The sequence below is a fragment of the Oncorhynchus tshawytscha genome, linkage group LG22 (genome assembly GCF_018296145.1).
Source record: "Oncorhynchus tshawytscha isolate Ot180627B linkage group LG22, Otsh_v2.0, whole genome shotgun sequence".
Lineage (NCBI taxonomy): Eukaryota > Metazoa > Chordata > Actinopteri > Salmoniformes > Salmonidae > Oncorhynchus > Oncorhynchus tshawytscha.
Genome location: NC_056450.1, coordinates 1,994,502 through 2,019,595, shown reverse-complemented (window position 1 = coordinate 2,019,595; position 25,094 = coordinate 1,994,502). Strand labels below are relative to the sequence as shown.

At 43.9% G+C, this 25,094-nt stretch overlaps 1 protein-coding gene across 2 annotated transcripts in view; it reads right to left on the bottom strand.

The window, feature by feature from the left end:
* Positions 1 to 25,094, bottom strand: part of LOC112221492 (agrin) — a 274,243-nt gene that overhangs the window by 135,783 nt on the left and 113,366 nt on the right. For both annotated transcript variants that reach the window (XM_042303574.1, XM_042303575.1), the window contains exons 7-9: positions 11,414 to 11,635; positions 1,575 to 1,772; positions 39 to 239 (exon numbers count right to left, since the gene is read on the bottom strand). In XM_042303574.1, coding sequence (XP_042159508.1) covers positions 39 to 239; positions 1,575 to 1,772; positions 11,414 to 11,635 — 621 coding nt within the window. The remainder of the gene's footprint in view (positions 1 to 38; positions 240 to 1,574; positions 1,773 to 11,413; positions 11,636 to 25,094) is intronic.

Sequence of the window (25,094 nt, the reverse complement as noted above, 5' to 3'; positions counted from 1 at the left end):
AATATTATTAAAAACAGTTTATATTTCCTAAAGCCTACCTTCTTCGCAGCTGCCGAGCTTGGCCACCTCGATCTTCTTCTTGAGGACGCAGGATGCCAAGCCCAGCTCGCAAGTGTTGTCATAGGTCATGCCGTCGCTGCCACACACAGGCGAGAGAGCCTGGCCCTGGCACTGCGTGCACTCACACTTGTTCTGGATGCATTGGGCCCCCCAGGCACACACAGCGCTGCCACAGGTCTCTGTAAACGCACATAAGGGTTATAGGTGACTATGCAGTGGAATCATGAAGAAAGAATATCCCTGCTAAAATACAACAGAGATACAGGTACATTACTTTAATAAGACATAGACACTGCACAGAAATATAAATGCAACATGTAAAGTGTTGGTCACATGTTTCATGAGCTGAAATAAAAGATCACAGAAATGTTCCATACACAAAAAGCTTATTTCTCTCAAATGTTTGGCACACAGTTTTTTCCATCTCTATTAGTGAGCATTTCTCCTTTGCAAAGATAATCCATCCACCTGACAGGTGTGGCATATCAACAAACTGATTAAACAGCATGATCATCACACAGGTGCTACTTGTGCTGGGGACAATAAAAGGCCACTCTAAAATGTCACACAACACAATGCTAAAGATGTCTCAAGTTTTGAGAGAGCATACGTTTGGCATCCTGACTGTGGGTATGTCCATTAGAGCTGTTGCCAGATAATTTAATGTTCATTTGTCTACCATAAGCCGCCTCAAACGTCGTTTTAGAGAATTTGGCAGTCCGTCCAACCGGGCTCACAACCGCAGACCACATGTATGGTGTTGTGTGGGCGAGTGGTTTGCTGATGTCAACGTTGGGAACAGAGTGCCCCATGGTGTCGGTGGGGTTATGATATGGGCAGGCATAAGATATGGACAATGAACACAATTGCATTTTATCAATTTGAATGCACAGAGATACCGTGACGAGATCCTGATCCATTGTCATGCCATTCATCTGCAGCCATCATCTCATGTTTCAGCATGATAATGCACAGACCCATGACGCAAGGGTCTGTACTCAATTCCTGGAAGCTGAAAATGTCCCAGTTGTTCCATGGCCTGCATACTCACCAGACATGTCACCCATTGAGCATGTTTGAGATGCTCTAGATCAACGTGTACGACAGCATTTTACAGTTCCTGCCACTATCCAGCAACTTCACACAGCCATTGAAGAGGAGTGGGACAACATTCCACAATCAACAGCCTGATCAACTCTGTGTGAAGAAGATGTGTCGTGCTGCATGAGGCAAATGGTGGTCACACCAGATACTGACTGGTGTTCTGATCCACGACCCTACTTAAAAGATAAAGGGATGTGTTACAAACAGAATCTGTGTTTCCAATCCATAGATTATGTCCTAATTTATTCATTTCAATTGACTGATTTCCTGATGTGAACTGTAACTCAATGAAAAACTTTGAAATTGTTGCATGTTGCGTTTATATAGTATATTTGTACCACCACACTGCTGGTAGGAACAGACAGGCACACAGACGCAGCACACACACACTTGGCGGTAGCATTACTCACTGCATTCTCCCTGGGCGAGCACACGCAGGTCAAGCTGCTTGGAACAGGCGCGCACGTGGAGCTCACACTCGCTGTCATAGGTGGAGCCGTCGCTGCCGCACACCGGTTGGTGGGACTCCACGCACTCCTGCGGGCACACACAGCTGCCCGACTGCCCATCGCAGATCGCCCCGAATGAACAGTTGGCACACGCCTCGTCTGGAGGGAGACAGGTAGGAGAGAGTTAGGGTCTGAGGGAGTAAATAAGACCAGTATGGGTAACATGGGGAGAGAGTGAGAATGTGTGTGTGTATATGTACAGTGGGGCAAAAAAGTATTTAGTCAGCCACCAATTGTGCAAGTTCTCCAACTTAAAAAGATGAGAGAGGCCTGTAATTTTCATCATAGGTACACTTCAGCGTAGCCTAGTGGTTAGAGTGTTGGACTAGTAACTGAGAGGTTGCAAGTTCAAACCCCCAAGCTGACAAGGTACAAATCTGTCCTTCTGGCCCTGAACAGGCAGTTAACCCACTGTTCCTAGGCTGTCATTGAAAATAAGAATTTGTTCTTAACTGACTTGCCTAGTTAAATAAAGGTTAAAAAACTATGACAGACAAAATGAGAAAAAAAATCCAGAAAATGACATTGTAGGATTTTTAATGAATTTATTTGCAAATTATGGTGAAAAATAGGCATTTGGTCACCTACAAACAAGCAAGATTTCTGGCTCTCACAGACCTGTAACTTCTTCTTTTAGAGGCTCCTCTGTCCTCCACTCGTTACCTGTATTAATGGCACCTGTTTGAACTTGTTATCAGTATAAAAGACACCTGTCCACAGCCTCAAACAGTCACACTCCAAACTCCACTATGGCCAAGACCAAAGAGCTGTCAAAGGACACCAGAAACAAAATTGTAGAACAGCACCAGGCTGGGAAGACTGAATCTGCAATAGGTAAGCAGCTTGGTTTGAAGAAATCAACTGTGGGAGCAATTATTAGGAAATGGAAGACACACAAGACCACTGATAATCTCCCTCAATCTGGGGCTCCACGCAAGATCTCACCCCTCACCTAGTGAATGACCTGCAGAGAGCTGGGACCAAAGTAACAAAGCCTACCATCAGTAACACACTACGCCGCCAGGGACTCAAATCCTGCAGTGCCAGACCTGTGCCCCGGCTTAAGCCAGTACATGTCCAGGCCCGTCTGAAGTTTGCTAGAGAGCATTTGGATGATCCAGAAGAAGATTGGGAGAATGTCATATGGTCAGATGAAACCAAAATATAGCTTTTTGGTAAAAACTCAACTTGTCGTGTTTGGAGGACAAAGAATGCTGAGTTGCATCCAAAGAACACCATACCTACTGTGAAGCATGGGGGTGGAAACATCATGCTTTGGGGCTGTTTTTCTGCAAAGGGACCAGGACGACTGATCCGTGTAAAGGAAAGAATGAATGGGGCCATGTATCATGAGATTTTGAGTGAAAACCTCCTTCCATCAGCAAGGGCATTGATGATGAAACGTGGCTGGGTCTTTCAGCATGACAATGATCCCAAACACACCGCCAGGGCAACGAAAGAGTGGCTTCATAAGAAGCATTTCAAGGTCCTGGAGTGGCCTAGCCAGTCTCCAGATCTCAACCCCATAGAAAATCTTTGGAGGGAGTTGAAAGTCCGTGTTGCCCAGCAACAGCCCCAAAACATCACTGCTCTAGAGGAGATCTGCATGGAGGAATGGGCCAAAATACCAGCAACAGTGTGTGAAAACCTTGTGAAGACTTACGGAAAACATTTGACCTCTGTCATTGCCAACAAATGGTATATAACAAAGTATTGAGATAAACTTTTGTTATTGACCAAATACTTATTTTCCACCATAATTTGCAAATACATTCATTAAAAATCCTACAATGTGATTTTCTGGATTTTTTTTTTCTAATTTTGTCTGTCATAGTTGAAGTGTACCTATGATGAAAATTACAGGCCTCTCTCATCTTTTTAAGTGGGAGAACTTGCACAATTGGTGGCTGACTAAATACTTTTTTTGCCACACTGTATGTGTGTCAGGGAATTTAGTGAGTGAGTGAGTTAGTGAGTAAGAAAATGAGAGAGGGGACAGATAGAACCACAACCGTGGTGTTACCATGATGCCATGTTTTTACCTAACCACTCGAAAGGCTGGTCATGTCAAGAGGCCCCCAGATGGCCTGCAGACTTTACACATCTGCACGTTTCAGTGGATGATCTGAACTGAGAATACTGACAAGAATCCTCTCTTTCCAGATTCCATTTAGTCTGATCCTTTGCTTGTTTTCCATTCAGTTTCTTACCCTCTGCCTTGCATTGCCTACTACCGACACGTTGAGTATATCAATGATGGGAAACTCCCCCTCCCCCGTGTTATTAACCTGTTAATTACACCTTATTACATATGAATTAAGTCAGAAAATCAGCCCGTGTCACACAGGCACTCAGTTATCCCGGCCTAGGGGCCTGATTCAAATATACATGCAGGCACCCCAAAAATAAAATGTGGTTGAGGTGGCAGCCAGCGGTGATGGAGATCACTGTGACACTGGCGTGCCGGACCCAAGGGCTATAAATCACGGTGAGTGTCGTCCTTTATCAGGGCCCGTGTCCCAATAAAAGGTTTCGCTTCTTCATCTCCCTCCTCCTGGCTCTGTCTCGCTCCCTCTGTTTCAGCCAGTGCTGCCGGCCGTTGGTGTCGGCTGATCGGGACACACCCAGCTAACCGGACCCAACCGGGCTGCCTTATTGGCTGTATACATAGGGCCTTGATAGCTAGCACTAACAGCATTAACGCGGTGGGGCGACGTGTCTGACGGGGGGGGGTTGTAAAAAGTGGCCTTGAGGAGACAGCCATTTCGAGTGATGGATAGAGAGCGAGACGGTGGGGAAACGAAAAGCTAAAGAGCCTCTCCAGCCTCAGAACATTACACATCCTCTCAGACGAATAATAATAGTCCAGGAGACACGAGCTACAACCGGGGATGGAGGGAGGAGTTGTTCTATAACACGAAGAGAACGAGAGACGTTTGTTTAGTGAAGGGCTCTAAAATAGCCCAGCCGATAAAATATAGTCCCCAGCCGATAAAATAGTCCCCAGCCGACCTCCCAGTGTCTGCTCTATTACTATCACTCTGTCCCTCCTCTCCTCCCTTGATTTACCTCTCCTCTTTTAACTTCCTCCCCACTCCTCTCATGTCTCTCCCTCTCTGTTGCCTGTTTATATTCTCATATTATACCATCTACTATTACTATCGCTCTGTCCCTCCTCTCCTCCCTTGATTTCTTGATTTACCTCTCCTCTTTTAACTCCCTGACAACGAGTAATGTATGCATTGTTTGCAGCAACTGTGAAACACATGTTTTTTTCTGTTCTAATATGACTTCTCTCTCCTCTCATCTATATGTAGAAAGTGCCTTTCGGAGCGACTGATATCCTTCTGTGGTCTTTTAGCATGTGTGCCTCTGCCTCGTCCAGCCAGCCAGATACACAAGGTCACCCGCCACTCAGGAGGAGGAAATACAACAGAATAATAAAACATGTCACTTCTCACTATCGGACCAGAAAAATCTAATGCATATACCATGCATATAGGCCACACACGCACACACACACACACACACACGCACGCACGCACACACACACACACACACACACACACACACACACACACACACACACACACACACACACACACACACACACACACACACACACACACACACACACACACACACACACTTATCTACCCCCCTCACCCAGTATGCCAGTGACATGAACGGGCCGTGATAATTAAGCCAGATAATAGTGGAGACGGAGGGAGGTGATGACTCAGTGGAGTTTGAAGAGGCTTGTGTAAAGCAGTGCAAACAGCCCAGAATAAACCAGATCACCATCATCATTCCTAGAGCCTCGCCAAGCACTGCCCGCCTGCCACTTTTATTGCCCTGTTTCGCTGACTCCTGTTTCTGTGTGGACTCACTGCCATCCATAGTACTGTGTGTGTGTGTGCTGTGTTACACAAACATGGAAAGGCCCGATTCTTCCTCGCCTTTTTAAATGAAGACTATTCATTACCCCCCCGGCGGCGCCACGGCGAGACCTGTCTACCTAACGCTGGCAGCATGAACACAGTTGAGTTTGCCCACCCGGCTCACACATTCCTTTTGCTGCATTTCCCATTGGAATACATCCTTATGCGCATAGATTCCAATTTGGAAGGGAGGAAATAATAGTGGAGTCACATTGGCCCCTCTGCCAGCAACACTGCAATGGATTAAACATGAAACTCGAGTTGAAACAGGGGGTAGAGCAAGCGGAGAGCTAGCGTAACTGTGCTAAGCCAAGCCAGGCAAATGTCATCTCTCTCTGTGTGCTGGTGGTGGCAGATGTAACTGCACACGGTGGCTAACAGTGGCTAACAGTGGCTAACAGTGGCTAACGGTGGCTAACGGTGGCTAACGGTGGCTAACAGTGGCTAACAGTGGCTAACAGTGGCTAACAGTGGCTAGGGTATTGGCAGTCTGTGTTAATGGCTGATAAAGGGCCTCAGGCATCTCTATTACTCTGTATTATTGGTCCCTCCAGGAAATTGCAGGGATGTTTTGTGATATTTGCTGGCAAAAACGCTTGATTTTGCTGCTGCAATTCTGACAATTTGCATGGCAACATGCAATGATTTTGTCCAATGTGTTGCTGAAATGCGCTGACGAGTGAAAACGTTTGTTGAAGTGTGACTTGATTCAACCATATTATGAGGTAAATGTGCGTGATTGGCTGAAATTGCAAGCCCTCTTTTTGTACTATGGTGATGAGTCAGTTTTATGCGATAACATTGCGTTGATTTTACTACACTGCTCATAAAGGGAACACTAAAATAACACATCCTAGATCTGAATGAATGAAATATTCTTATTAAATACTTTTTTCTTTACATAGTTGAATGTGCTGACAACAAAATCACTCAAAAATTATCAATGGAAATCAAATTTATCAACCCATGGAGGTCTGGATTTGGAGTGACACTCAAAATTAAAGTGGAAAACCACACTACAGGCTGATCCAACTTTGATGTAATGTCCTTAAAACAAGTCAAAATGAGGCTCAGTAGTGTGTGTGGCCTCCACGTGCCTGTATGACCTCCCTACAACGCCTGGGCATGCTCCTGATGAGGTGGCGGATGGTCTCCTGAGGGATCTCCTCCCAGACCTGGACTAAAGCATCCGCCAACTCCTGGACAGTCTGTGGTGCAACGTGGCGTTGGTGGATGGAGCGAGACATGATGTCTCAGATGTGCTCAATTGGATTCAGGTCTGGGGAACGGGCGGGCCAGTCCATAGCATCAATGCCTTCCTCTTGCAGGAACTGCTGACACACTCCAGCCACATGAGGTCTAGCATTGTTTTGCAGTAGGAGGAACCCAGGGCCAACCACACCAGCATATGGTCTCACAAGGGGTCTGAGGATCTCATCTCGGTACCTAATGGCAGTCAGGCTACCTCTGGCGAGCACATGGAGGGCTGTGCGGCCACCCAAAGAAATGCCACCCCACACCATGACTGACCCACTGCCAAACCGGTCATGCTGGAGGATGTTGCAGGCAGCAGAACGTTCTCTACGGCGTCTCCAGACTCTGTCACATGTGCTCAGTGTGTACCTGCTTTCATCTGTGAAGAGCACAGGGCGCCAGTGGCGAATTTGCCAATCTTGGTGTTCTCTGGCAAATGCCAAACGTCCTGCATGGTGTTGGGCTGTAAAGCACAACCCCCACCTGTGGACGTCGGGCCCTCATACCACCCTCATGGAGTCTGTTTCTGACCGTTTGAGCAGACACATGCACATTTGTGGCCTGCTGGATGTCATTAAGCAGGGCTCTGGCAGTGCTCCTCCTTACACAAAGGCAGAGGTAGCGGTCCTGCTGCTGGGTTGTTGCCCTCCTACGGCCTCCTCCACGTCTCCTGATGTACTGGCCTGTCTCCTGGTAGCGCCTCCATGCTCTGGACACTACGCTGACAGACACAGCAAACCTTCTTGCCACAGCTCACATTGATGTGCCACCCTGGATGAGCTGCACTACCTGAGCCACTTGTGTGGGTTGTAGATTCCGTCTCATGCTACCACTAGAGTCAAAGCACCGCCAGCATTCAAAAGTGACCAAAACATCATCCAGGAAGAATAGGAATTGAGAAGTGGTCTGTGGTCACCACCTGCAGAACCACTCCTTTATTGGGGGTGTTTGCACAACAGCATGTGAAATTTATTGTCAATCAGTGTTGCTTCCTAAGTGGACAGTTTGATTTCACAGAAGTGTGATTGACTTGGAGTTACATTGTGTTGTTTAAGTGGTCCCTTTATTTTTTTGAGCAGTGTATTTTATTTTAGGGTTCAAGTTCATGGCATGCATTGAAACGTGTATCTTTTTCGTGGCTTTCTTTTGCAAAATAACTATGAATAAACATAATTATTTTCAAATAATTGTCAACATACAACATCACAATAAGGTGTAGGGCATTCACTGTATTGCAGGGAACAATATTAGGTCTATTTTTCTCCAGAGCACTAGCTCATTGTTCCCTTATTGGCACAGACGCTAGCCTAGCTTCTAACTAACATTAACTAGCTGTCACGCTAGCCAGGTTTCCTTAGCAGCTTGTACACAGCCCACATCCCTTGCAGATAGGACCACGGATTGCCCCGGAAGTGTGACTGTTTGAATCACTGTTGTTTGTTGCTGTTTCCATCTGCTCTGTGACCTGCCCTGTCTGGAACTGTGAGGAGTAACAGCATAGCCTACATTACTAGCAAGACATAGACCAAAGACGATGGAAGTACCGTTGGGGACAACGGTGTCTCTTTATCACAGGTGAAGGAAATTTTAAACAAACAAAAAGAATACTACAAACAGTTTTTACAACAACAAGAAAATAGCTTCAAGTGTTTTGTCCAAATACTGGAGTTGCCAACTAATAAAATAATGGACGACCTGACCAGAGAGGTCCAGGACCTGAAGAACAGTTTGCAGTTCTCCCAGGTTCATATCAATGAGTTCACAGTGCCTACAGCAAGTATTCAGTATTCATTAGAGGTTGACCGATTAATCGGAATGGCCGATTCATGTTTTCATAACAAAAATACAGATTTGCCAATTTTTTTTACACCTTTATTTAACTAGGCAAGTCGGTTAGGAACATATTCTTATTTTCAATGACGGCCTCGGAACGGTGGGTTAACTGCCTAGTTCAGGGGCAGAACGACAGATTTTTACCTTGTCAGCTTGGGGATTCGTTTTTGCAACCTTCCGGTTACTAGTCCAACGCTCTAACCACCTGCCTTACATTGCACTCCACGAGGAGCCTGCATGGCAGGCTGACTACCTGTTACGCGAGGGCAGCAAGAAGCCAAGGTAAGTTGCTAGCTAGCATTAAACTTATCTTATAAAAAACAATCAATCTTAAACATAATCACTAGTTAACTACAAATGGTTGATGATATTAATAGTTTATCTAGCGTGTTCTGCGTTGCATATAATCAATGCGGTGCCTGCCTCTCAGTGAATCACAGCCTACTTCGACAAACGGGTGATGATTTAACAAGCGCATTTGCGAAAAAAGCACTGTCGTTGCACCAATGTACCTAACCATAAACATCAATGCCTTTCTTTAAAATCAATACACAAGTATATATTTTTAAACCTGCATACAGTAAGGGGAAAAAGTATTTGATCCCCTGCTGATTTTGTACGTTTGCCCACTGACAAAGAAATGATCAGTCTATAATTTTAATGGTAGGTTTATTTGAACAGCGAGAGACAGAATAACAACAAATAAATCCAGAAAAACGCATGTCAAAAATGTTATAAATTGATTTGCATTTTAATGAGGGAAATAAGTATTATTTGAGAAACCAAGGCTGTCGAGTCTGCCGACGAGGATGTGGTGATTGACAGAGTCGAAAACCTTGGCCAGATCAATGAATACGGCTGCACAGTAATGTTTCTTATCGATGGCGGTTAAGATATCGTTTAGGACCTTGAGCATGGCAACCACAACATTCAGCAACGATACGCCATCCCATCTGGTTTGGCTTAGTGGGACTTTTTTTTTTAACAGGACAATGACAAAACACACCTCCAGGCTGTGTAAGGGCTATTTCACCAAGAAGGAGAGTGACGGAGTGCTGCATCAGATGGCCTGGCCTCCACAATCCCCCGAAAAATTGAGATGGTTTTGGATGAGTCGGACCGCAGAGTGATGGAAAAGCAGCCAACAAGTACTCAGCACATGTGGGAACTCCTGCAAGAGTTCCCACAAAGCATTCCAGGTGAAACTGGCTGAGATAATGCCAAGAGTGTTCAAAGCTGTCATCAAGGCAAAAGGAGGCTATTTGAAAAATCTCAAATAGAAAATATATTTGGATATGTTTAACACTTTTTTGGTTACTACATGATTCCATATGTGTTATTTCATAGTTTTGATGTCTTCACTATTATTCTACAATGTAGAAAATAGTCCAAATAAAGAAAAACCCTTGAATGAGTAGGTGTGTCCAAACTATTGACTGGTACTGGATGTGTAACTGATAGATACACACACACACTACATGTTCATGTTTTTAAATGTATGTCAAATGTAAAGTCTTTTGTCTGTAATGTATTTTCTGTTATGTGTCGGACCCCAGTAAGACTAGCTGTCGCCATTGGCATCGGCTAATGGAGATCCTAATCCAATCAAATCAAAAGCTATTACCTGTTTAGGACCAAATGGCTACATGCAGGCAACATGCATGAACTTTACTAAGTAGCCTATAAGAGAAGAGAGAAGTGAAGAGATGTAAATATTTATCTGAATTTGTTCACGTCTGGGCTTAGTTAGTCTACACATGACATGTCAGCCTACTGTACATGTTCCTTACTGTGCAGATATATGCCTCTGCCGTAGACCACATCTACAGTAAAATAGAATTGTATTCAAACTAAAGCTGCAGAGAGTGAACTCTGGCTGATGACTAAGAGGAAAGGATATGGAATGGAAGAAACGGGCGCAAACAGTTTGTTGATAAAAGGAAAATGTTAATCATTGCCATCATCAATGACCCTTTATGGGAAAATGAGCACTAGAGATGCCATTAACAAGTCTAGCTAAAATGGCTTCGTCAAGTGGACTAACCAAACTTTAGGGAAGAAAAAGAAAACAGGCAATGAAATGAGTGCAGGCGGAAGCCAGGATATTTTTAGCCCGGTGCTTCGAGAGCAGACAAAGACTCATGACTCAGTCAGCATTTAAACAGTAGGAGCATGGCTGTTCCCCCTCTCATTGGAAGTAGATCGCATCTTCAACCAGAAAGGTCAATAATAGGGAAATTGCAGGCTTTAGCCATAGACTTCCAGTCATTACACTAAAGCTACTTAGCAACTTCCTTCCAACAGAGACAACAAATGGATTCCACAAGTTCATCTGACTCTGGGGAAGTAGACAAAGGGCCTCATTACCAAAATCCAGAAGTATCCCTTTAAATATCTGCTCTGAATTAAGATCTAAAGATGCCTGCAGAAGGAATGAGGTGATTGGCTCGAGAAACTACCTCTAACCGCCTTCATACTGGACACAGAGACATATAAATAGAATCCACCAGTTCATCTGACTCTGGGGAAGTAGATAAAGGGCCTCATTACCAAAATCCAGAAGTATCCTTTGAAGACCAGGAGTTTTTCTCTGACCACATCACATAACCTTACACCCTAGGGCCAGAGTTATTCCTGTTTCCTGGTCATGTTACATGGTCAGGCATGTACAGTATACAGACCTAGTGTACTACTGTATAGTCTGGTACTCACCGCAGGGTCCTCGGTGCTGGATGTGGATCTCCCTCTGCAGGGCGCAGCCCGTGGCCCTCATCTCACAATGGCTGCCGTAGCTGTGGCCGTCACTGCCGCACACTGGGTCGGGTGTCTGGAGGCAGGCTTCGGGGCACTCACATACGGGCTTGTCGTTCTTCACCACGCACACAGCGCCAAACTCGCAGGCCTTTGCCAGGCACGGGCTGGGCGCGTGGAGATCTGAGATGGGAGACAATTGGGGTTAGCATTGATGGGGGTGACTGAGCAGTGAGAGAGGTTGAAGGAGAAGGATGGGAATTGAGGGGTTAGGGGTTGAAAGAGGGGGGCGGGGGCTAAAGAGAGGAAGAGTGGGGTACTCGGCATAGTTTAAAAATGGAGTAGAGGTTGATCAAAAGGTTTGAAAGAAGGGGGTTGGTGGGTCAATTTTTGTAATACCTTTATTTAACCAGGCAAGTCAGTTAAGAACAAATTCTTATTTTCAATGACAGCCTAGGAACAGTAGGTTAACTGCCTCTTCAGGGGCAGAATGACAGATTTGTACCTTGTCAGCTCAGGGGTTTGAACTTGCAACCATTCTGGTTAATAGTCCAATGCTCTAACCACTAGGCTACCCTGCCACCCCAGTGTGAAAGTACTGATAACCCCCCCACCCCCTTTTTCTGTACCTGCACAAACCTATGGTCAGGTCTGAACATGTACCAGACTCTCATCCATAGTACTTGATTGATACTACCTGTATCAATCAACTCCCTCCAGGTAATCTCATTGGCCCTGTCCCCTCTGTATGAGCCAATCACAGGTGGCAGACACCTCTGTATGAGCCAATCAGAGGTGTCTGAGCACATTGTAAAAGCCAATTACAGGTGACTGACCACTCTGTATGAGAAACCCACACCCTAAGGTATATGGGTAAAAACCATAGACGGTAGAAAATAACTGTCTTTTTCTATTTATGGGGAAGTAAACGGCGCTGATTAATTGTTTCCAAGTATGCCGTTCTTCAAATGAGGCCATTTGCATCTCACACAGAGAGAGAGAGAGAGAGAGAGAGAGAGAGAGAGAGAGAGAGAGAGAGAGAGAGAGAGAGAGAGAGAGAGAGAGAGAGAGAGAGAGAGAGAGAGAGAGAGAGCTATCGCTACGTGGATAGAAATGAGAGGGAGGGAAGAAAAGCAACAGAGGAAAAGAAGAAAAAAGAGAGCTCTCTGATGAATAATTCACAAAGCTCCTGGGCAGAGATAGATATGAAGAAGTGGGAGAACATCAGAAAGAACATCAGAGAGAAGGTGTATACATGCCACTCTCTTCTCCGGCCGCTCCACTACCATTTATTTATTTTTACCTTTATTTAACTAGGCAAGTCAGTTAAAAGAACACATTCTTATTTACCCCGGCCAAACTCGGACGACACTGGGCCAATTGTGTGCCGACCTATGGGACTCCCAATCACGGCCGGATGTGATACAACCTATAACTTCATTAAATTGGGGGTTAGCAAAGAGACTGCCTGGGCTTCTGAGGGGAGGAGTGGGATGGCGTTCCGTGTGGTGCCGGTTCTGCCATTGCCAGGCGAGTTGGGAAGTGGGTCAGGATCGGGATGAACGAGTAAGAAACATGTAGTTCCACAATGTGATCTGAAGTGATCCAGCTAATGTTGTTTCATCATCATTGCCTCCTTATCCTTCTTCAACCCCCCAATCAATTCTTCATCAAAATTGTTGTCGAGGTTAGATGTTCAGGTCACTGCCAAAATAATGGAAAAACTTTACAAAATGAGGGATGCCTCCACACAGGTGCGGTTCCTAACTAAATTAAGTAATAAGCATCCGATCATGCTAAGGGTCATGTATAAATAATTTCAGGCCATTATTTTGGCTACCAGGGCTACGCCGCCATAGGATGACAATGCCCCAGCCACAAAGCATGAGTGGTCATTTAATGGTTTGATGAGAATGACAACGATGCAAACCATATGCAATGGCCGTCTCAGTCACCAGATCTCAACCCAATTGAACACTTATGGGTGATTCTGGAGCAGTGCCCGGAGAGAGTTTTCCATCAACAAAACACCAAATGATTGAATGTCTTGTGGAAGAATGGTGCTGCATCCCTCCAATATAGTTCCAGACACCAGTACAGTTGTGGCCAAAAGTTTTGAGAATGACACAAATATGAATTTTCACAAAGTCTGCTGCCTCAGTTTGTATGCTGGCAATTTGCATATACTCCAGAATGTTATGAAGAGTGATCAGATGAATTGCAACCATGACGAACCCTCCACCTCTAAATCGATCCCGCTCCAGAGTACAGGCCTCGGTGTAACCCTCATTCCTTCGATGATAAACAGAAATCCGGCCATCACCCCTGGTGAGACAGAACCGTGACTCGTCAATGAAGAGCACTTTTTTGCATGTCCTGTCTGGTCCAGCGACGGTGAGGTTTGTGCCCATACGCGACGTTGTTGCCGGTGATGTCTGGTGAGGAGCTGCTTTACAACAGGCCTACAAGCCCTCAGTCCAGCCTCTCTCAGCCTATTGCGGACAGTCTGAGCACTGATGGAGGGATTGTGCGTTCATGGTGTAAGTCGGGCAGTTGTTGTTGTCATCCTGTACCTGTCCCGCAGGTGTGATGTCCGGCTGTACCGATCCTGTGCAGGTGTTGTTACACGTGGTCTGCCACTGCGAGGACGATCAGCTGTCCATCCTGTCTCCTTGTAGCGCTGTCTTAGGCGTCTCACATTACGGACATTGCAATTAGTTATTTATGGTTCATTGAACAAGCATGGGAACCAGTGTTTAAACCCTTTATAATGAATATTTGTGAAGTTACTTGGATTTTTACGAATTATCTTTGAAAGACAGGGTCCTGAAAAAGGGACGTTTCTTTTTTACTGAGTTTACAGTTGAGTTTAAGCCGTATGCTGAGTTTACATACTGCTTAAAGCTATACAGACTAAATCAATTATGTTTGTAAATGATATGACAATAAGTTGGTGGTAAGTTTTTGTTTGTTGAGTGATTCAATTGGCTTTAGAATAGTAGCTTCTGCTTGTGACCAGCATGTGAGGCAATATCTCAGATGTGAGAAAATTATAGCGTGCATTTATAATTTAGTGGCCTCCAGAGGAAGGAAATGTCGTATACAGTTGAAGTTGGAAGTTTACATACACATAGCCAAATACATTCAAACTCAGTTTTTCACAATTCCTGACATTTAATCTGAGTAAACATTCCCTGTTTTAGGTCAGTTAGGATAACCAGTTTATTTTAAGAATGTGAAATGTCAGAATAATAGGAGAGAATGATTGATTTAATCTTTTATTTCTTTCATCACATTCCCAGTGGGTCAGAAGTTTACATACACTCAGTTAGTATTTGGTAGCATTGCCTTTAAATTGTTTAACTTGGGTCAAACATTTCGGGTAGCCTTCCAGAAGCATCCCACAATAAGCTGAATTTTGTCTCATTCCTCCTGACAGAGCTGGTGTAGCTGAGTCAGGTTTGTAGGCCTCCTTGCTCGGACATACTTTTTTCAGTTTTGCCCACAAATGTTCTATAGGATTGAGGTCAGGGCTTTGATGGCCACTCCAATACCTTGACTTTGTTGTCCTTAAGCCATTTTGCCACAACTTTGGATGTATGCTTGGGGTCATTGGCCATTTGGAAGGCCCATTTGCGACCATGCTTTAACTTTCTGACTGATGTCTTGAGATGTTGCTTCAATATATCCACATAGTTTTCCGTCCTCATAATGCCATCTATTTTGTGAAGTGCACCAGTCCCTCCTGCAGCAAAGCACCCCCACAACATGATGCTGCCACCCCCGTGCTTCAAGGTTGGGATGGTGACTTCGGCTTGCAAGCCTCCCCCTTTTCCTCCAAACATAACGATGGTCATTTTGGCCAAACTGTTCTATTTTTGTTTCATCAGACCAGAGGGCATTTCTTCAAAAAGTATGATCTTTGTCCCCATGTGCAGTTGCAAACTGTAGTCTGGCTTTTTTATGGCAGTTTTGGAGCAGTGGCTTCTTCCTTGCTTAGCGAACTTTCAGGTTATGTCGATATAGGACTTGTTTTACTGTGGATATAGATACTTGTTTACTCCAGCATCTTCACAAGGTCCTTTGTTGTTGTTCTAGGATTGATTTGCACTTTTCACACCAAAGTACGTTCATCTCTAGGAGACAGAATGTGTCTCCTTCCTTAGCGGTATGACGGATGCATGGTCCCATGGTGTTAGTTTGTACAGATGAACTTGGTACCTTCAGGCGTTTGGAAATTGCTCTCAAGGATGAACCAGATTTGTGGAGGTCTACAATTTGTGGAGGTCTTGGCTGATTTATTTCGATTTTACAATGATGTCAAGCAAATGAGCACTGAGTTTGAAGATAGGCCTCCAATCGACTCAAATGATGTCAATTAGCCTATCAGAAGCTTCTAAAGCCATGACATAATTTTCTGGAATTATCCAAGCTGTTTAAAGGCACAGTCAGGTTAGTGTATGTAAACTTCTGACCCACTGGAATTATGATATAGTGAATTATACCTGAAATAATCTGTCTGTAAACTTTTGTTATAAAAATTACTTGTGTCATGCACAAAGTAGATGTCCTAACCGACTTGCCAAAACTATAGTTTGTTAAGAAGAAATTTGTGGAGGGGTTGAAAAACGAGTATTCATTTTTATTTATTTTTTATTTCACCTTTATTTGAACAGGTAGGCAAGTTGAGAACAAGTTCTCATTCACAATTGCAACCTGGCCAAGATAAAGCAAAGCAGTTCGACACATACAAGAACACAGAGTTACACATGGAGTAAAACAAACATACAGTCAATAATACATAATAATAGATATTAATGACTCCAACCTATGTGTATGTAAACTTCTGACTTCAACTGTACATCTGTCATCATTCTTACCAGACTTCAGTCCTTTTTTCAAGGAAAAATCCCGTTCTATCATCTGCCTAAAGAGGTCCTCGTTGAACCATTGTAGAGAGGTTTCCGTCTTGGCTTACGTTGACATTTCCTTAGTAGAAGAGGTATCCACTTTGTCAATAGCTGACAGAAATGTTCTGTATCCAGACTCTGAGTCTTCATTGCTTTACAGATCAGACCAGTCAATTTGACTTACAGCTGCATCATAGTTACTCTGCTCACTTTTCAGGATTTTTTGTTGTATTGTTGCACATTAATATGGTTCTTAAATGTCTTTTTAGTGAGCTTTCTAACCACCAGTGTAACATTGTTGTCAGATATGCCAGTTAGTAAGTTACTGGACTTAGTTATTCAATCAGGTCTGTTAGTAAACACCAGATCAATTTGAGTATGGGATGACTGTGTTACTCTGGTTGGACCTTGTATTTTTTGAGTCAGGTTTTTTCTTGCAAGTTTTATTTTCCCAGTTTATATTGAAATCGCCCATGAAGATGATCTCCTTCTTATGATCACATTCTTTCAAGCATGACATTTAGATGGTCAGCAGATTGCTCTCATTCTCTTGAATGGGTGGTTGGAACGGATTGACAGTTGAAACCCCAAAGCCCCGGGAGACTGTGACGTATGTCCTCATCTAGCCAAGCGGACAGGAGAATTATGCAGGGTGTCGAAGCCATGCGAGGGAGGCTCATTGACATGTCTTGCGGGTGGGGGCATAACGCGGCAGGGTAGCCTAGTGGGGCGGCAGGGTAGCCTAGTGGTTAGAGCGTTGGACTAGTAACCAGAAGGTTGCGAGTTCAAACCCCCGAGCTGACAAGGTACACATCTGTCGTTCTGCCCCTGAAGAGGCAGTTAACCCACTGTTCCCAGGCCGTCATTGAAAATAAGAATGTGTTCTTAACTGACTTGCCTGGTTAAATAAAGGTTAAAAAAATAAATAAAAAACGCGGCATGTTGGCTGTTAGGGAGAAAGATTATAAGCCAGGGGAAGAGGATGTGAAGATGCATTTGATCCACGGCTTCCCAGCGAGCGCGAGGGAGTGCTGTCATTACCCTGATTATTATGGGATTAGACTAGCATCTCAACAGGCGCTCCGTTTAAGAAATCACTGTCGTTTCATTTTGAAAGCACAGGTGCATTTAATACTCTTAATATTCCCCTCCCCTGGGCCTCAGCCTTGCGCTCTTCCTTCAATCATCAACAGATAGCAGAAGGCAATTTACCTATGTGGCGCTATCTTGCCAATGGAATACCAGTGACGTCTTCTCCAGCTGTTAGGAAGAGAGGCCCTATGTAGCAGTTTGATAGATAGAATCATGTCTAAAATCTCAGGATTGTGGTGGCTTCCCAGCTCACCATTGTGTTGGGGTGTAGTTTGGCTGCAATGTAGAGGGTCCGCACACAACAAAGAACGTTTCTAAGTTATTCTATGCTTATCGTCAGTGTCATAGTGTCTCTTCACAGGACAAGAAAGGCAACCTTGATTCGGCACTTAAAGAAAAAGGGAACAGCAAAACAACAAGATAAGGGCCTGGCTTAAGAATGGAGCATTGCCCACCGGCGACCATAATTTAACAAATCTAAACTGATCATGTGCAAGGATGAGCGAGGAGACAAGGCTCTCAGTTTTTGTAATTGGAATGTTGCGGCTTAAACAGTGGAACACTGCTATTGATTTCTGTGTTGTGGGAATGCCGGTGGTTCGAAAGAGCTGCGAAATTGGCATGTAAATATATAAGTAGTGGAACTGTGGCTAATTTTGCCAGGCTTCAGAAAAAGCTATTCTGCCTGATATTTATTTTCTCACTGTGTGTATGTAGCGCTGGAAACAGAGGGCAATCGACACACACACTCATGGCCTTCAAATGGATTCACCGACCCATTTCCCAAGGCCCAGCTCCCTAACATGCAACTGCAGTCTCAGATAACGCTTTTGTCCCTGGTTCTCTTTGTTTCTACACCAAAAAATAAGATGAAAAGAATCCAAAAAGCTCTTTATTCTTTAATGCGCAATCCTTCTGGAGGCACATTTTTTTTATTCCAGATTTATTAAATAGAAGAAGCAAAACTCCCACAGTTCTCGGTGAAATAATCTTAGTGAGGAGAGAGAGTGTAAGATTAGAGACTTTGAGAAACGTCCAGCAGCCCTTATACCCGGCTTTGGTAATTGAGATGGCTTACATATTCTCAGTCGGGGAAAAAAATCTTAAGGAACTGAAAGCGTCTTTTCTCCTTCAGAAACAGTGAGGGAGACTTGGAAACGGCAGCCTGCCATCCCGGAGGCCTGGGTAGTGATGGTCGTGGTGGCTGTGCTGTTCAAGGACTGGAGCTTTCGCAGTCATATGCCTCAGGAGAGCAGGACATATACTGGGAGGCTGCAGTAGTCAGTCACATACAAGCATCAAATGCACACATAATATTTAATGTCCCCTCTGTGTTTATCAGATGAAAGAGACAAGACAATGGTATGTGTGTAAGATTCAGAGTGCCACAAATCTAATCAAAGAAGTGAGAGAAAAAGGTGTGCCGTGGAGAGATGGCTGTAAGTGAGTGCATCGCCGAAGGAGTGGTCTTGGAGATGAGTAACTCTCCTCTGATCAATAATTCGGCTCCTAGCTGAAGTAAAGAAATCCCAGTGGATTCTCTACGGAAGGACAATGTGTCTGTCTCAGAAGTGGCGACTTGGGAGTCTGAATTCTGCCTCCACTTTGTGCCCTTTTCCCACCAGTCTAGGCCATGCTCCCTCCCTTCGCTCCCCTGCTTTCCTTTTCCTTTTAATTAGTCTGATATTTTATATAGTTGCCATCCCCGAGATTAAAACCAGGGGGATTAAAACTCTTGTCGGAAGAAATGGGCTTCTGGGGTGCTGCTGGTATGCAGCACTATGGATCGCTTTAGAGAACCATTACTGCCGCTGGCCTACCCACTGACAGACGTTCTGCTACATGTTTACCCCCCCACAACCACAAATGTTCCGCTGCCCGTCTTTCCCCAAGAGAGGCGTTGCCTCTTCCCTTCTCTCACTAAACTGTCACATTAGTCAAGATTTAGAGGCGAGCTGAATGCACTCGGCGGGCGTTCTGTATATAAGCCAGGAGAGATGGAGTGTCATGTTCTTAGCCGTGTTTGCGTGGGTAATGTATGCGGTTCAACACTGTACATATGGATGTAAAAGCAGGGAGATTATATTTTTGTGGTCGAGCATCTCCTTACTCATGCATATGTAGATTGGAATCTTCCTTGCTCCCTGGTCCATTTCAGGATTACTCCCAATGTCACGATAAGAATCAGAGAAAACCCCTCCCCATGCTGTCAGTAGCCAATCGGATGAGAGAGAGGCGGGTGTCAGTGCCACCATTGTAGAGAAGCAGCCAAATGGGAAGCGCCCTTACTCAGTTTTGTCGGTGCTGCAGGGGGGGGGCTGCCACCCATGTCTCGCTAGCAGTGAAAACATTTATGGAACATATTAAAATAGGTGCCAGAACGGGAGAGAAAAGGCTAAATATTAGCATATAGTGAAAGGAAGGCCCGCGGGCCCTGTTTCCCTGCTACGGAGCACTTATCACAGAGTAATGGCTGCAAGGGGACAAAAACAAACACCTTAGTCCTCCACTTGCTTTTTAAAACCCCAAACACGCTTTATCTACCAGACGACACAGATGAAGTGAAATACAGCGAAACAGAGGGTGAGAGAGAGGGGGTGGGAGAAGAGGGGGAAATAAAAAGAGGGAAATATAGAAAAAGCAAAAGTAAATGAGGACAGAGAAAGACAACAATGAGGGAACACATACAATGGTTCTTCCTTTAAAAGTTGTGTCGTACTGCAGCACAGCTTGCGGGTTGCCGCAGAATTCTATTTCATGTTATTGAAGTGTCAGCCATTGTTGCCATTCTATTCCAAGAAAAAGGAAAAAGGAAACCCTCAGGAAAATATGGCGCTGTACAATGGAACTGGTCGGGAGTAGGCTACTAAGTGACAGTGAGTGAAAAGCAAAACAATCCTAACATTTCCACACCCTAATTGTATTCTAACCAATACCCAAACGGAGATTCAGTGAAAATAAAAATCTCATTGATTTATCAAGACCAGGCCCCATGCTTGTCTCAGAGCGGCGTGAAACGGTGCTGAAATAGTTGACCACACGCAGGTTGGCTGTTGCTCCAAATCCTATCATAACAATTGGATGACTTTGGGTGTTCCAGTAAGGAACCACGTGTTGCCTTCATTAGCCTACTTTATTCCACTATTTCTGTCATTCAGTGATATTTATTCCCATAGTAATTTGTTTTGGATCCATCCAGATGTCGTTAGAAAACAATGCATTGTCCTGCTGATAGCCCATCAAGGGTGGGCTATCACAGTGCTATTCGCCTGTGTTACGCTGAACGCGAAAGCCCCGGAAAATAAACAGGTAACAGGGCCGGCCCTCCCATTAGACAAGATTAGATGGCCACCTGTACAACATTCTTTAGCACCATGAACAGGATCTCTATTCATTTAAGTGAGCAGATTAGGGCTTTCAGGTGAAATGGAAAATTGCATGTGAATTCATAAACCATGTGCCATTGAATCGTTACATCGAAAATCTCTTCCTAACTATTTTGCGATCTATATGGCACAGGTGTCAATTTTCTGGTCTTTAAATGAAACTGGTATATATTTTTACTTATCACAATTTTCTGGTCTTTAAATGAAACTGGTATATATTTTTACTTATCACAATTTTCTGGTCTTTAAATGAAACTGGTATATATTTTTACTTATCACAATTTTCTGGTCTTTAAATGAAACTGGTATATATTTTTACTTATCACAATTTTCTGGTCTTTAAATGAAACTGGTATATATTTTTACTTATCACAATTTTCTGGTCTTTAAATGAAACTGGTATATATTTTTACTTATCACAATTTTCTGGTCTTTAAATGAAACTGGTATATATTTTTACTTATCACAATTTTCCGACAGACAAGTTTGCGTTTCTTACTTTTCCCCCCTTCCACTTGATAAAGGTTCCAATTGATACATTTTTATCAATTAGTACATTTGAGTTTAACCACAATATTTGTTTTATTATTTGTTCTGTATTTTCTGGTGGTTTAAACTGAAACTTTCTATGGCTTGTTTAAAAAATAACAATATTTTGGAGATGATTTCGTTTTTGAAATAACCGAAAGTCAGCGGTTATAATCTGAATAAAGGAAAAAAGGCCATTCTTGAACATGGGGTGAGACATTCTTACTAATTTGTAAATAAAGGCAGTTTGTTATTTGGAATTATTTATTTCTGTTTTTAGAGGGAGAGAAACCAAAAGCCCACCGTGCCTATTTTTGGAAAATCGTCAGTCCACATGTCAAGTGAAATTCCCCCATTGAATTTATCCAAGTTCTCTCTTAACTCCAGGACCACCAACAGTTGTTTGTTTTTGTTGCCTGATGCAGGACTCTAGTGCCAGAGAAGATCAAGCTGAAAACACCTCCATTAATTTACGAAAAGTCCATTTGTGCCACAGTTTAGACTACCAAAAGGTCAGCGTTCTAAGTCCCACTTGTGAAGGTGTGATGCAATGACAGAATGCCACCATCTACCACTAACTGTTGCAGCATAAGCTCGTAACTCTTAAAGGAAGAACCACTGTACACACACAGAGGGCACACAACAATACATTGTGAGAGAGGAAGAGGGAGGGAGGGAGGGAGGGGAAGGAAGGAAGGAAGGAAGGAAGGAAGGAAGGAAGGAAGGAAGGAAGGAAGGAAGGAAGGAAGGAAGGAAGGAAGGAAGGAAGGAAGGAAGGAAGGAACAGACAGGGTAAGGGGAGGGGTGGCTCACCAAAGCAGAACCCTGCTATACCCATAAGGCCTGGTGACTGCTGCAACTCTGCCACTACTGAAACACACACACACACACACACCCTCATCACCACACACACACACTTCAGTCCGCTATGGGCCACGTTAAATTTAATCCCTAGTACCCCTGCCATACCGTCAACCTGACTCCCAGAGCAACTACACTAATTAGATTCATTACCAAACATCACTGGAGGTCCTCGCTGGGTTTAATAGCTACTCAGTCTATTATTGTTGACTAGTGTCGTCGCGTGGCGGAGATGCTAATCAAATCAACATGCAAATTATAAATATTCACCGGAGAGGCTTGTGTATATGCCATTTAGCAGGCACTTTTTATCCAAAGCGAATTACAGTCATGTGTGCATACAGGGTGTCACCGTAGGTGCACTTTTCTCCCCAGTTGTCCTCCTTCCCCGAAGCTCTTTGTCAATGACAATGTCTCTCTGGCTGAGTGATTCTCTGTTAACCTCTGGGAGGAGAGTGCGTGTGTGAATGTGCACACACACACACACACACACACACACACACACACACACACACACACACACACACACACACACATGCATGTACACATACACACACACAAACAATGAGCCAATATTGCACCGCTCTCAAACGGTATTCAAACCAATTATCTAACCATCTAACTAAGTACTTCACTGTCTGTCTGTGTGTCTGTCTGTGATCCGCTGTACCATCTAATGTGTCCCTGTCTCGCTGCAGTAAAAGCTGTCTTTGAGCGCTCTGGGTTAAGGCAGACACATCTTAAGCCCCTTGGACTTTTTTCATCTGAGCATCTGGGGAATGCTATGAACTGGCCACTCACAATCCACCGCCATTCATCTTTAAAGTGGCTATCTCATGACAGACTGACCTCGGACACATTCCCGTGGAAGACCATTTGGGCTTATATATCAAACAGGGCAACATTGTATTTTTCAGCTTATAAAATGGTTGTGTCCAGTGTTTCTCAAATTGTTTACGGCACTGACCAAATTTCAGGTCTTGAACGTTGTGAAAATGTTGTGCAACTCCCAGCGCACATTTACTGTGAACACTGAGGCTGTACCCGCTCTAAGTTACAGTTTTACTGTGAACACTGAGGCTGTACCTGCTTTAAGTTACAGTTTTACTGTGAACACTGAGGCTGTACCCGCTTTAAGTTACAGTTTTACTGTGAACATTGAGGCTGTACCTGCTTTAAGTTACAGTTTTACTGTGAACACTGAGGCTGTACCTGCTTTAAGATACAGGTTTACTGTGAACACTGAGGCTGTACCTGCTTTAAGTTACAGTTTTACTGTGAACACTGAGGCTGTACCTGCTTTAAGTTACAGTTTTACTGTGAACACTGAGGCTGTACCTGCTTTAAGTTACAGTTTTACTGTGAACACTGAGGCTGTACCCGCTTTAAGTTACAGTTTTACTGTGAACACTGAGGCTGTACCTGCTTTAAGTTACAGTTTTACTGTGAACACTGAGGCTGTACCCGCTTTAAGTTACAGTTTTACTGTGAACATTGAGGCTGTACCTGCTTTAAGTTACAGTTTTACTGTGAACACTGAGGCTGTACCTGCTTTAAGTTACAGTTTTACTGTGAACACTGAGGCTGTACCCGCTTTAAGTTACAGTTTTACTGTGAACACTGAGGCTGTACCTGCTTTAAGTTACAGTTTTACTGTGAACACTGAGGCTGTACCCGCTTTAAGTTACAGTTTTACTGTGAACACTGAGGCTGTACCTGCTTTAAGTTACAGTTTTACTGTGAACACTGAGGCTGTACCCGCTTTAAGTTACAGGTTTACTGTGAACACTGAGGCTGTACCTGCTTTAAGTTACAGTTTTACTGTGAACACTGAGGCTGTACCTGCTTTAAGTTACAGTTTTACTGTGAACACTGAGGCTGTACCCACTTTAAGTTACAGGTTTACTGTGAACACTGAGGCTGTAGCTGCTTTAAGTTACAGTTTTACTGTGAACACTGAGGCTGTACCTGCTTTAAGTTACAGTTTTACTGTGAACACTGAGGCTGTACCTGCTTTAAGTTACAGTTTTACTGTGAACACTGAGGCTGTACCTGCTTTAAGTTACAGTTTTACTGTGAACACTGAGGCTGTACCTGCTTTAAGTTACAGTTTTACTGTGAACACTGAGGCTGTAGCTGCTTTAAGTTACAGTTTTACTGTGAACACTGAGGCTGTACCTGCTTTAAGTTACAGTTTTACTGTGAACATTGAGGCTGTACCTGCTTTAAGTTATAGTTTTACTGTGAACACTGAGGCTGTACCTGCTTTAAGTTACAGTTTTACTGTGAACACTGAGGCTGTACCTGCTTTAAGTTTCAGTTTTACTGTGAACACTGAGGCTGCACCCGCTTTAAGTTACAGGTTTCCTGTGAACACTGAGGCTGTACCCACTTTAAGTTACAGTTTTTACAGTGACCAAGTAGGCTACTGTGGCTATGTGATCATAATGTAGACCTACCAGAGTGGCCTACCATCAAAAACAATGGAGAAAATGCATCCCATAACATTTTAACATGTAAATAGCTGTTCTATCATTCAGCCTACAGTAGTAGTGTGGTGTTCAATGTAGGCCTACATTCCATGAGACTTTTGAAAAAACAAAACATGCAGGGCTTTACATTAACCTGTTTATCCACTTGTCTTTCAGACAAGGAGGTGACTGAACATGTTGTTGGGTTGTTTGGTGCAAGAAACCGCTTTACAAAATAAAATGCATTAATTATGCTACTCTCTGCTACTTAGCTTATTCAAGCCTGTCTCAAAATTCAACACTGCCCCTTTAAGACAAAAACTCTTTACCTGACTAGCTTTTCAAAGAAATGTAGACGTGTTGTGCTCTTGCAGGAAGCAATCACTCTCCTATT